Raw genomic sequence first — 12658 nt, forward strand, 5'->3', positions numbered from 1 at the left:
AATACGGTAACGGAGAATAACAGATAATAATAGAAATTTAAGTATAAAAAAATATGAGAATAATACTAAAACTACTGGTATGGAAAAGAGCAGACAAATTTTTTATTGCATAAACTAAATCCAATGATCAAGAAATTAGTAACTAGCACGAATCAAGTTCAGGTTCTTACTTCCACGTTATGGTCAAATTGTTTCTTTCCTCATTGTTACTTTTTGTATAACTAAAAAGGTGTTTGATACGATGATAAAATAAGAGTGGTCATAAGTTACTATACTACGATTAAATGACAGTACATGGATTATGACATAATTACAATGGAAAGTTTGATTTATTATATTGAAATATGAGATATTCAAATCTAATTTTCAACTATTTGGAAGGACGGAAGCAACCATGGCTAGATCTTCAAATAAGAGAGGGGTATTTATATCGTAATATTGGAAAAGAAATTTACGAACCATCTTTAACATAAATTGGAAGGAAAATGACTATTACCCATTAAAATATCTAATCTTACAAATTTTTGAAAGAAAAAATTAATCATCTCAGTGATTATGTTATAATTCCCTTGATGGACTACATGAAAATTTTGAAAAGATGCAGAGAGTCCTATATTTAATTTTACTAATTAAACAGGATGAGAAAAAGAAATATGGATAGCAAAAGCGACGCATTTTCAAATTGCAGGGGCGAAAGTACAATTTAAGATTTGACTAAACCCCCATACCCAAAATTTCTACATATATAACGTCACTTTGAATTCTTTCAACGAACTCCGGCGAATTCCCGCCACCATGACCACCAACTAAAACCACCACAAAAGGCGGAACCCTAGACTTCAAAATATGGCGCAATTCCAGGAGCATATAATCACAGAACTTCTAGAAGATTCCAATGGCGGTTTAGTAGTAACCTCCGCCGGTCTCGGTCTTCATAAGATCATCTCCTCGCTTTTTCTCCTCCACCACCACTCCCAAGGTTGCTTACTCATCCTCTCCGCCACTCCGTCGCAAAAAGCCTCCATCTTACGGACTTACGAAAATGTCACACAATCTCAAATCTCCGACGAAGTTCAAAATTCACCGGCCGAGATCACTTCCGACCTGCCGGCGAACCAGCGGCTGTCGCTGTATTCTTCCGGTGGGATTCTTTTCATCACTTCACGGATTCTCATCGTTGACCTGTTGACTCGTCGTCTTCCGACGACTGCTGTCGCCGGACTTATTGTACTCAATGCTCATTTGCTTTCGGATACGTCTACGGAAGCCTTTATTGTGCGTATTTTGCGGTCAACGAATCGTGATCTCTATGTTCGTGCATTTTCGGACCGGCCTCATTCCATGGTTTCTGGATTTGCTAAAGCTGAGAGAACACTTAAATGCCTTTTCCTTAGAAAGCTTCATCTTTGGCCTCGATTCCAGGTAGTTACCTTAAACTCGATTATCAACTTCTAACAGGCGTTTTCTATGAAGGAAAATAAATGTTTTGTTATCTTTTGAAATCATTTTCTTGAGCAGTTTCTAGTGTTTATTTGGATATAAAAGCTAGTACATTTGGTAATACCGTAAGGTGGATAGTTTATGAGATTAGTGTTTTGGTGGTAATTTTGAGTTTTAAAGGTTGACAACAATGAGTTGCAGGAAAATATTGTACCGGGAGAATATTTTTACTCATAATTCAGCACCCAAGGGTGTATACTAGTTGTCAATGAAGTGAGAGAAGAACCATGAGGTCTCAGGTTCAAATCCGTGAAAAAACACTAGGTGATTTCTTCCCATCTCCCTAACTACTGGTGGGAGGTACAAACATGTATCCAGTGGAATAGTTAGGGGTACACAAGCTTGCTAGGACACCATCATAAAAAGAGCTTCTACAATTCAAGGTAGCCAAACACTTGAATATGATTTCCAAGGAAGCATTTTCTGTCATACAAAATAAACCCATAATCTACACAATTTCTACTATTTGCCATTTATGTGATGACTTTAAGCTTGAACTTCATGAAAGTCAACTTAGGTTAATTACATGTAACGCCACGGATTAGTAGTTTTTTTTTAAAATAATTATTCTGACCTTATTTTTCAGTTTAGCTGGATTATTAGAAGGGCCAGTGTATGAGCAGCAGGGGGAGTGGATAGCAGCCTAAGTTGGGGGTAATGTGGTTTGAGTGGTTTATTCTTGCTGTTTCAGGTTTATGTATCCCAAGATTTAGAGAGGGATCCACCAGAGGTTGTAGATATAAGGGTACCAATGTCAACATATATGATTGGGATTCAAAAAGCAGTGATTGAGGTGATGGATGCATGTTTGAAGGAAATGAGAAAGACTAATAAGGTTGATGTAGAAGACTTGACAGTGGAGAATGGTTTGTTTAAGTCGTTCGATGAGATAGTGAGAAGGCAGCTAGATCCCATCTGGCATACCTTAGGGAAGAGAACTAAGCAGCTTGTTTCAGATTTGAAGACATTAAGAAAGCTGTTGGATTACCTTGTTAGGTACGAAAGTTGATATTTTCTCTCACCACGTTGTCTTTTTAGTTTTTACACACTGTTTTGATGGTATTACATGTACTCTGTGTCTTTTTATGCACTCTTTTGTTGGTATTAAATGTATCTGAGACATCTATTTGTCTCTTTAATGAAAGCTAGTTGATGGCTCTTATCTTCTGAACAAGAGGGTTTGTCATTGTTAATACTTTTCTATGACGTTGTCTTGGTTGTTTGTTGGTCAAGATGCTACTATTTGATGCTTACATACTCTTGATATTGCTGCATCTGGTTATGGCTTATGCTATATTCTCACTCCGTTAAGTCGAAATGTGTATTTGTTGGGTGTCAATTTAAGCGAAAACAGCATGCAAGTATATGTTATAGCATATAGAAATATGAGAGTTTGTCTAACTTGTAAAGACTCACTCAACTGCCCTAGTTATATTTGCAAAACAATGGCAAAGAGATCAAGTATTTGATATTGGAAGATAGATTATTTTGAATACCACAAAATATAAACCATTAGTTGTCGGTATGACTTGGATGTCTCACTAGTTTTTAGGCAGTATCTGTTTAAATATAAGTGAAAGTGTCTAGTGGTATTCCCTTTGGTCTAAAGTGTTTGACCAATTTTTCAGGTAATCCCAAAACCTTCTCCACTTAACTTAAATGGAAAGTTTTAGCACACATTTTAAATACCACAAGTTTCCTGAGACCAACTTCTATTCTTAATACAAGTTTATTCTATATTCTGTTCTACACTAGAATATTTAAAATACGACCTCACATATTCTCGAAAAATACTAAAAAAACATTTTCTTAATAATTGTCTCACACTGGCACAAGCAGATTGGTTCGGAGAGATAATATAATAAGATGGATCTACTTGGTTGCTAGTCTGAATCCTTTGTTTATCGGCACTGGTGCTGTGTGTGAGGTCTGTTTCAGTTTCTCTTGGCGTATGGTTCTTGTTTTTATAGTAGTACTTATCTATTTCTTATATGAGTAGGTATGATGCTGTAAATTACTTGAAGTACCTAGACTCACTTAGAGCATCAGAGAGTTTCCGGTCCGTTTGGATATTTGCAGAGTCCAGTTACAAGATCTTTGAGTATGCGAAGAAGCGAGTGTATCATTTTGGGAGGTCAGACAGTGGAAAACTGGGGCAAATTAAGACTGCATCAACCAAAAAGAGAAAGCTTAATGACAACAAGAAGGATGAAGGTGTGTATTGGGGTTGCTGGCACTTTCTTTGTCAATTGGATTCTCAGTTTATTTACTTAATAAGTGAGTTGGACTTATTTTAATAACTTGAATGTAAGGTACACATAACCCCCCCCCCCCCCCCCGCGCGGAAATAGAATATAGAAAATGAAATAGTGTATCGTGTAAATTTTCTCAAACTGAATCTTCTTATTAATAATTCACTAGTAGCACAATAGCATACAACTGTAAAATATGACATGGTTCCTCTTGTCTTGTTTATATCTCATAGATCAGTCAACTAGCACAGAGAACAGAGTTGTTTTGGAGGAAGTGTTGGAGGAGCCACCAAAGTGGAAGGTCTTACTTGTGAGTGAGTGACTTCCATTTTCTCAGTGATTGTTTTAGCCTTTGATAGTTGAAGAATCAACTTTAAGTATTTCATAACAATCATGTTGACTTATTAATCCTGTTGATCTGCTGGCTTCTGCGTAAGAAAATCAACTGATTGCTTTCATGAGTTCTAATCCTAGATAATAATTTCAACTGGGATTTTATGGCTTGATTCTTTGCACAGGATGTCCTAATGGAGATACAAGAGGAAAGAGATAAACGAGCGTTGTCTGGAGAAGAGAAAGATCATCTAGATGAAGGGGATGATAACGGGATTGTTTTAGTTGCTTGCAAAGATGAACATTCATGCATACAACTCGAAGATTGCATCACAAATGGCCCGCAGAAGGTTTTTTCAATCTCTTATCTTTACTAAGCCAAAATCTTTACGTCTTCTTCATTTGTTCAGTTTCTCTTAATTTTTTTTTTTTTTTTAATTTATTTATATATTTAGGGGATAAGAGAAGGTGTATCAGCCTGTCTTAATAAAACCTGTTAGTCCCAGTACATTAAAAAGAATAGCTCAAACAAATTACTGCAAAAGATATGCTAAAAGGCTATTTGACACAATCTCTTGTTTTCTTTAATTGTAATGCAAAACGTATCGTTCTTGATCATGTTCTACTGTGCAACACAAAATTGGTATCTCAATACAGTTCATGCTGGATAGGTTATGCGTGAAGAGTGGGAAAAGTATTTGCTGAGCAAGGTACAGCTGCAGGCTTTACCAAAACGCAATGCAAAGAAAGCTAAAGAGCTGAAAGGTTTTGGGGTACTTGATGGAGTTGTCGCAACGGCTGGAAAGAAAGCAGAAGTTAGTAGCATAAGCAAGCAGGAGCATGATGCACTGCTGGCAGCTGCATCAGAAATTAGCAAAAGAATCAACAAGGATACTAATGCTGAAGCTGGTGATCAGAAACATGTAGATGATGGAGGTTTTGGTAAAGGAAAGGGTAAAGGAAAGAAAAAGAAAAGTTCTGCTGGTGAAAAAACCAACAATGATGTGGCATCAACTGGTAAATTTGATACTTTTTCTTTGTACAATAACAAAAACAAATGAATCAGAGCTTAAGTTCCTGGTATTTTCCCAGATAAAGCAATGGAAGGTGGCTTTTCGGATGAAGTATTTCTTCGGAAGCACGACCAAGGTCTGGATGCTGAGTCTTCAAGTGAAACTAAGAAGCTCCCACCTGTGGTTTTCTATGCCCTGGAGAGTGATCAAAAAATTCTTGATATTTTGAAGCCCTCTACCATCATTGCTTACCATCCTGACATTGCATTTGTGAGAGAGGTTGAAATCTACAAAGCTGAGAACCCTTTAAGAAATGTTAAGGTGTACTTTCTTTTCTATGAAGACTCTACTGAGGTGCAAAAGTTTGAGGCAAGTGTGCGTAGAGAAAATGGAGCATTTGAGTCCCTTATAAGACAGAAATCACTGATGATGATTCCAGTAGATCAGGTTAGCTCTTTTCTACTTGTCGTTATCCGCCGCATCACATCTACTGTTAATTTGCCGTTTATGTCTGTTTTAAAGAAATTTGACTTTGCAATGTATTTGATTTTCTTTTAACTCAGTGAGATTGAGGGTTCTCAATTAGGTTTTGTTATGGCTCTGTTTTTTTTTTCCGTCACATTTCAGTACATCTTTTTGTTTGTTAAAGTGTGTTAATATTCTATGCATGACAATAATATATAATGTCATTATTAAGAGTCTAGTTGTTAATTCTTCGTGACAAAAAGATATTTATTCCTACAAATGTTGAGGAGTCTACTATGAAGTCTGAAACCCTCTTATTCACAAAAGTAATGTAGTAAAAGTAAAGAGGCATGAATTGTTTGTACAACATAAGAGATCTACCTAGGATGTGGAGTCCATGCTCTAAAATCTAAAGAATTTAAGGATGAATTAGATACTTAGTGTCTGCATTAAATCTTCATCTGTGAATGACTTGTATCTTGTGTGTATAGTGGATTTTCCTTGGTGTAAATTGAAGTTCCCTTTAATCTGCAATCAAATCTAACAGGAACTCGAATCAGTTTTTGAATTGCTGCATAAATACTTTTCGAAAATCTAAGCATTTTTCTTCCAGATTTTGGTTATTGGCTCCATAAATTTGCATTCATTTGGGAGAACCCAAAGTTTCGTACTAATAACTGTTTTTCTGTTTTGGGATTTAATTGTGGATAATTATCAGGACGGGCGTTGTCTGGGACTGGATTCTTCCAATGAGCCTCAGTCCGTTATATCCCAAAATCTAATAACCAGAAAAGCTGGTGGAAGAAGAGAAGCAGAAAAGGAAATACAAGTATGTATTCCAAGTTTTGATTCACTTGACAATTACGTAATTGTATGACATTGTCCCAATTCAGAGACTTGTTTCTTTTTAACTAGGTCATTGTGGACATGAGGGAGTTCATGAGTAGTCTTCCTAATGTACTCCACCAGAAAGGTATGCGCATTATACCAGTGACCTTGGAAGTCGGTGATTACATACTTTCACCATTGATATGTGTAGAAAGGAAGAGTATACAGGATCTATTTGGCAGTTTTGCATCTGGCCGTCTTTACCACCAGGTGGAAATGATGTCACGTTATTATCGGATTCCTGTTCTTCTTATTGAGTTTTCACAGGACAAAAGCTTTTCATTTCAGGTACATTGTGCTACATATATTTTGCTTTGGGTACATCTCTGTTGTAATAGGTTTTCTTTTTCTTGATAAGTTCTTATTTTCTTTTTAGTCTGCTAGTGAAATTGGTGATGACGTAACTCCAAATAGCATTATCTCGAAGCTCTCCTTGCTTGTTCTCCACTTCCCTCGGCTTCGCATTATCTGGTCTCGCAGTCTGCATGCAACAGCCGAAATATTTGCTTCTCTTAAGGCAAACCAAGATGAACCTGATGAGGTCAAGGCAATTAGAGTGGGTGTCCCATCAGAAGAGGGTGTCATTGAAAATGATGTCAGGTTAGTCCTAAAGTTGTCTCAGCTCTAGGTCGAAGATCTGAAATCTTATTTTGATTTCTCAAGAGATATTTTAGCAGCTTGATGACATTGTCTCTTTTTCACTTTTTTGTAGAGCTGAAAATTATAACACATCTGCAGTAGAGTTGTTGCGACGGCTGCCAGGCGTGACAGATTCCAACTATAGGGTATTAATGGATGGGTGCAAAAGCTTGGCGGAACTTGCCATGCTTCCAATGGAGAGGTTAGCAGAATTGATGGGCGGTCAGAAGGCTGCCAAAATGTTAAGGGATTTCCTTGATGCAAAATACCCAACCTTGCTCTAGCTCCTATTGGATTTTTTCAATGCAATTGTTCCTACTGTTGTATCATCATCGGCACGTCCCCAGTTCTTACCTGCTGGGAGATGGGAAAAGAGTCTCATGCCTTTTCCATCATGTACTTATGTTACATGATATTTGTTGCTTGTTCATTTATTTATTAGAATTTAATTGTCATTGGCATTTGTGAGCTCAATTATGGAGCTTGCCTATTGTAACTCTGTAATTTAGAAGAGACTCTCTTTGGCTTGATTCTTTCTGAAAGGATGGGACAGCGTGTAATATAATCGAGATGGTTGGCCGTGGAATTAATAGGTGAAGCCAAAATGTTACTCATGTGGAGAAATCTTTGGTTTGTCTACCCGTCTTATCTTTAATGTTATTCAAAAGATTTAAATGTTTAACAGCATTGGGTTCCATCCGTGGTAATTGGCTAAAATTATATGGTCTTTTGAAGGATCATTGTGTTAGGTTCTTGGAATTGGTCAACTGTACGACGATAGAAAGTCTCCTAATGCAGATAGGAGTTCACTAATTCATATACTAGTAAGAGCTAGAGCGTACTTTGTTAATCAATGCAAGTTTATAAATGAAATTATTCAATAACAGTGTTTCGAGTTTCTTGGGTACGTTTTCTAATATTTAATTACCTCCATATTTTGGTGCAATGGCAGGTCTTCAAGTGCTTCTCAAGCTTTTCTTTAGAGTATTTGCTTTATGATTCGGATTTGTTGGTTGTAAACATGCACACATACACCTACACCCATTTAGAAAGGAATCATCATGACTCGCGAACACAACTACAAATGAAAATAAAAACAGCGGCAACATTTGCATTTCCTCTTGTGTGTATATTTCCTCAAAGCTCTTAATACAAGCTCAACATTTGGATATATAAATAAAAAATAAAGTAGTAATAAAGAATAGGGATCTTTACACAAATAGCCGCTCGGGTTAGTTGTTTCCTTATCTTATCCGGTATATATGAATTATACACTAGTTATACGATTATACACATGTTATACATAGATTATGTATGTTGACTATTTTTTGTAAGCGGTTGGGTGTACGGCTATTTAAATTAATTCTAAAGAACGTAAATGCTGATGTAGCTTGTAACTAGTAACTATAGACATTCCAAAGTTCACTATTGTCAAAAAGGCTGGTTCTGAAAAATTGAAGAAAGAAAAGGTTTCAGAAAAAAAAAAAAAATAGAAGGAAGAAGAAAAAGAAGAGGGACCCGTATGGATCGGGGGATTGAACCCGACGTGAATCGAACACGCAACCTTCTGATCTGGAGTCAGACGCGCTACCATTGCGCCACGGATCCTAGATGTTAGGTTGTTGAAATGATACCTTCTTATCGACCAGTTTTCCTGTCCAGTGCAAAACCAGTTTTCCCCCCTTCATTTGTTTGTATTTTATGTTTCTTAATTCTTATGATTAGTTTAATCATCAAACCAAATAAAATCTCTCTTCTTTATAGAGAGAAAAAGCATGTGAAAGTATACATTAAAAATGTAGTTAATAAATCAAAAGAATAAATACACAAGTATTCGTATGGATTAATTTAGGTTATGACCTATATCCTAGATACCCCAAGTTGATCACTTTCGACCTGCCTAAATTCGAACAGACTGAGCGAGTTAGAATACATGAGATAGAATTTAATAAAAATAGGTCGGTAGTTCAATTCTAGCCAAAAGTTTTTTTTTTCTTTTTCTTTTTATAACAAAAATGATAAGTTCTGCAGAATTTTTCACGAATATATTGGTTAGAACTGCTAGATATTATGAAATTAATAATATAGTAGAAATTTTGGGTATTGATACTCTTAAGGAAAACAAAAAAAATGGTGCACGCTGACCCGTCGACAAAATTCTTGGGAAGTCCATAAATGATAGAATAGGAAGAACGCTCCTTTTAAAAAATAAGTGTAAATGTAGAAAAAAATGGTGAGGCGTTAATGCAAATACTCAAGATCGTAAGCTAGTGCATAATATGATATAAGAAATAGCTGACACATTACATCCCAGAAAAAGCAATTTAATTAGACCAGCAAAAAAAAACAAAACAATAATAATAATAATAATAATAATAATAATAATAATAATAATAATAATAATAATAATAAAGAAGTTAAAAAGCATGTTGTGATAATTTATCAGGGACAAGTAGTACGTATAAACATACATTTAAATTATTTGCTTTTAATTTCTTGGATTTTAAGTATTTATTTGATTATGAATTAGAGGAAAAAATATAATGCAATATTTTAAAAACTTTTACGAAGTCATAGGAGTAGCACTTAATTAACATTTCTAGCAGTTAATATTTACAATATTCATAATAAAAATCCGTAACAGCTCCTACCCATGTTCCTAAATTTTAGGAAATTGCTAATCCCTCCGGTCCAAAATAAGTAATTTTTGTAAAAATAGCACGGTATGGTCAATTTTCGGACTGGTCATTCAAAAATAACCAACGTTTACCAAGTCAATGAAAAATAGCCACTATTTTGCTGCAACAGAGACCGGTCCAGCATAATATACTGGAGTTCGGTGCAGCTGTGTATGAATTCCAGCATATTATGCTGGACCAGTATACTTTGCTGGCTCCAGTATAATATACTGGAGACTGGAGCACCGGTGCTCCAAACTCCAGTATATTATGCTGGACAGATACACTTGCTGGAACTCCAGTATATTATGCTGGAGTTCTAGCGTACTTATGCTGGAACTCTATCATATTATGCTGGAGTTCCAACATACTTATCCTGGAACTCCAGTATAATATGTTGGAGTTCAAGTATACTTATGCTAGAACTCCAGCATAATATACTGGCGTATTTTCCAAGTTTTGAACGGTGTTTTCGCTCAGATTTATCTTTACATGAAAAGTGACTAAATTTCGATTACTTTTGAAACTAGACTATTTTTGAACGACCAGTTGTAAATCTGGCTATTTTTGAATTTCTCCCTGATTTTTAGCCTTTTCACACAGATTAAGAAATCCACCTTTTAACATTAATTAGCAATGAAATTGACCATATTAACCTTTACTACTCTTCACATAAATACTCCTAACACTTCTTCCAATACTATTTATTTCAAGGGCAATGTAGGAAAAAAAATTAATTCATTCTTGAAATCTGGAAAAATCACTTATTTGGACCACAAAAAAAAGGCCAAAAATCACTTATTTTGGACTGGAGGGAGTATATATTTACAAGGGAAACTTACACAAATGTCCCAAATAAATCTCAACTTACCAACCTCTAGTCATTAGTCATAGACTTACCAAAACTAGCCAAGTATATATAAAATTGAAAAACCAAATAATAGGATTCTTTCTCTCAAGAATCACATGCAAAAATCACCTTCCATATTTTTAAGCATGATTAGCAACATTAGATACAAGACGTAAAGGAAATTTCATGGACGAGGTAGCAAATAAGGTGTATAAAAATCTATACAATATTCCAAAAATCTAAAAAAAAAGTAACTTTTTCAATGGGTATAATTGAAATTCATTGAAAATAGATAAGTCAATATACAAAATTTAAGGAAGATTGGAGGTGATTTGGACTGGTTTTGTATCAAAATTCGTAATTAAATCGAGTTTAAAAAAGTCTTCTGCGATACATGTATCAAACATGTATCACGCATGTATCTCACACATGTATACATGGATATACATGTGATACACAATTGATACAAATATGATACATATGTGATACACAAATGATACACGGTGTGATACACGTATCATTTTTTTCATGTTCAGCTTTTACATCGAATTTTTAATTCAAACCACCTCAAAACTTCACCAAATCATCCCAAAACTGAGATTCAAGCTCCTTAAGTTGTGCCTAAGGCTGTATTGTGGTCCGGGCCCGGGCCTAAACGGACCAAAAGGGCCGGGCCTAACAATCCCGGGCTTTGGCGGTCCCGGGCCTAACGGTCCCAATGGGTGAAACCGGCCCACTGTGGTCCTAAGCCCACATGGTCCCGGGCTAAATGGGTTGGCCCACGGACCTAAACGGGCTTTTTCGTTCCGGGCTATTTTGTTTTTAATTTTTTTTTATCTAAGGCAATTTCTTGTAAACTATATATATATATATATATATATATATATATATATATATATATATATATATATATATGTAGTATTAAAAGTATTTTCATACTGCCTTATATAATATATAGCTATATATATATATATATATATATATATATATATATATATATATATATATATATATTATATACCATCTACACCAGGATCAGGGTAGGCGGGCTGTAGTCCGCACGGCCATCCAGATCTAGCTGTTTCAGTACCTTTGAAGGTTGGCGGTAGTCCGCGCGACCAGTAAAGATTCGAAATACATCTACACCAGGATCAGGGTAGGCGGGCGGTAGTCCGCACAGCCATCCAGATCTAGCTGTTTCAGTACCTTTGAAGGTTGGCGGTAGTCCGCGCGACCAGTAAAGATTCGAAATATACGGGAATTTTATTATAGTTTTAATGACTGTATGGAAGGATATATCCTTTTACCCAAGCAAGGGGCCTGTCTAGGTCCGATACATACTCTTATTGAGCCCATGTGTCTAGCAATTCTAACTGTGAAAGGGATAGCCCTTTTGACAACTTCAGCGGACTTTAATGTCACAACTGGCTAGACGTAGCCACTAAGGCAAAGTCAGTAAGAGTAGTACCAGAGTCGACTGTACCACAATCTTGGAACCAAGCCAAGAAACTATATTAAAATTCCTTTATCTTTTGAAAGAGTTTGGATTCTTCATGGTTAATATGCAAGAGAAATTAGTTTTTCAACATAGATATTATTTCGTTTAGCCGGACATAGTCACGGTTGGGGAGAGAAACTAAGTATATAAAATACTATATAATAAAATAAAATAAATACCTTTAAGGCCGAGAAGCAAGGCCCTGAAGATGAACTGAACTTTAAAACTTTTATTAATCTTCAACTGATTTACAAAACTAATAATCTAAAAGCTTTACAAGAAGGAGAGAGTTTAGAGAGAGAGATTAGAGAGAGAGAGGGGGTTCTCACGACCTGCCTCTTCAAATGAAGAGGTCCTCTATTTAAAGAAGGAAAAAAAACATAAAGAATCTTTAAATAGTAGATTGGGTCCCACATCTGGGTCCCTATACAGTTTTTCTACTGTTGGGAATAGCGTATCTGGGTCCCTTATACAGTGTTTCTACTGTTGGTAGCAATGTATCTACTGTTGTGTGGGGTCTTCGGCGGCTTTAGTCATAGTCT

At 35.8% G+C, this 12658-nt stretch overlaps 1 protein-coding gene and 1 non-coding gene across 2 annotated transcripts; one reads left to right on the forward strand and one right to left on the reverse strand.

Annotated features, from left to right (window-relative positions):
• Positions 1-755: 755 nt before the first annotated feature.
• Positions 756-7708, forward strand: LOC104239166 (DNA repair endonuclease UVH1). Its single transcript, XM_009793715.2, has 11 exons — positions 756-1422; positions 2192-2496; positions 3500-3714; positions 3986-4062; positions 4271-4435; positions 4757-5102; positions 5178-5545; positions 6282-6392; positions 6479-6739; positions 6828-7051; positions 7164-7708. Exons 1-11 carry the CDS (start codon positions 847-849, stop codon positions 7372-7374), a joined length of 2859 nt encoding a protein of 952 aa, XP_009792017.1. The 5' UTR covers positions 756-846; the 3' UTR covers positions 7375-7708.
• Positions 7709-8626: 918 nt separating this feature from the next.
• On the reverse strand, positions 8627-8698 carry TRNAW-CCA (transfer RNA tryptophan (anticodon CCA)). Its single transcript has one exon. It is a non-coding gene; the product is annotated as a tRNA-Trp (tRNA).
• Between the last annotated feature and the right edge of the window lie 3960 nt (positions 8699-12658).

Source organism: Nicotiana sylvestris, chromosome 8 (genome assembly GCF_000393655.2).
Source record: "Nicotiana sylvestris chromosome 8, ASM39365v2, whole genome shotgun sequence".
In the NCBI taxonomy this organism is placed as follows: Eukaryota; Viridiplantae; Streptophyta; class Magnoliopsida; order Solanales; family Solanaceae; genus Nicotiana; species Nicotiana sylvestris.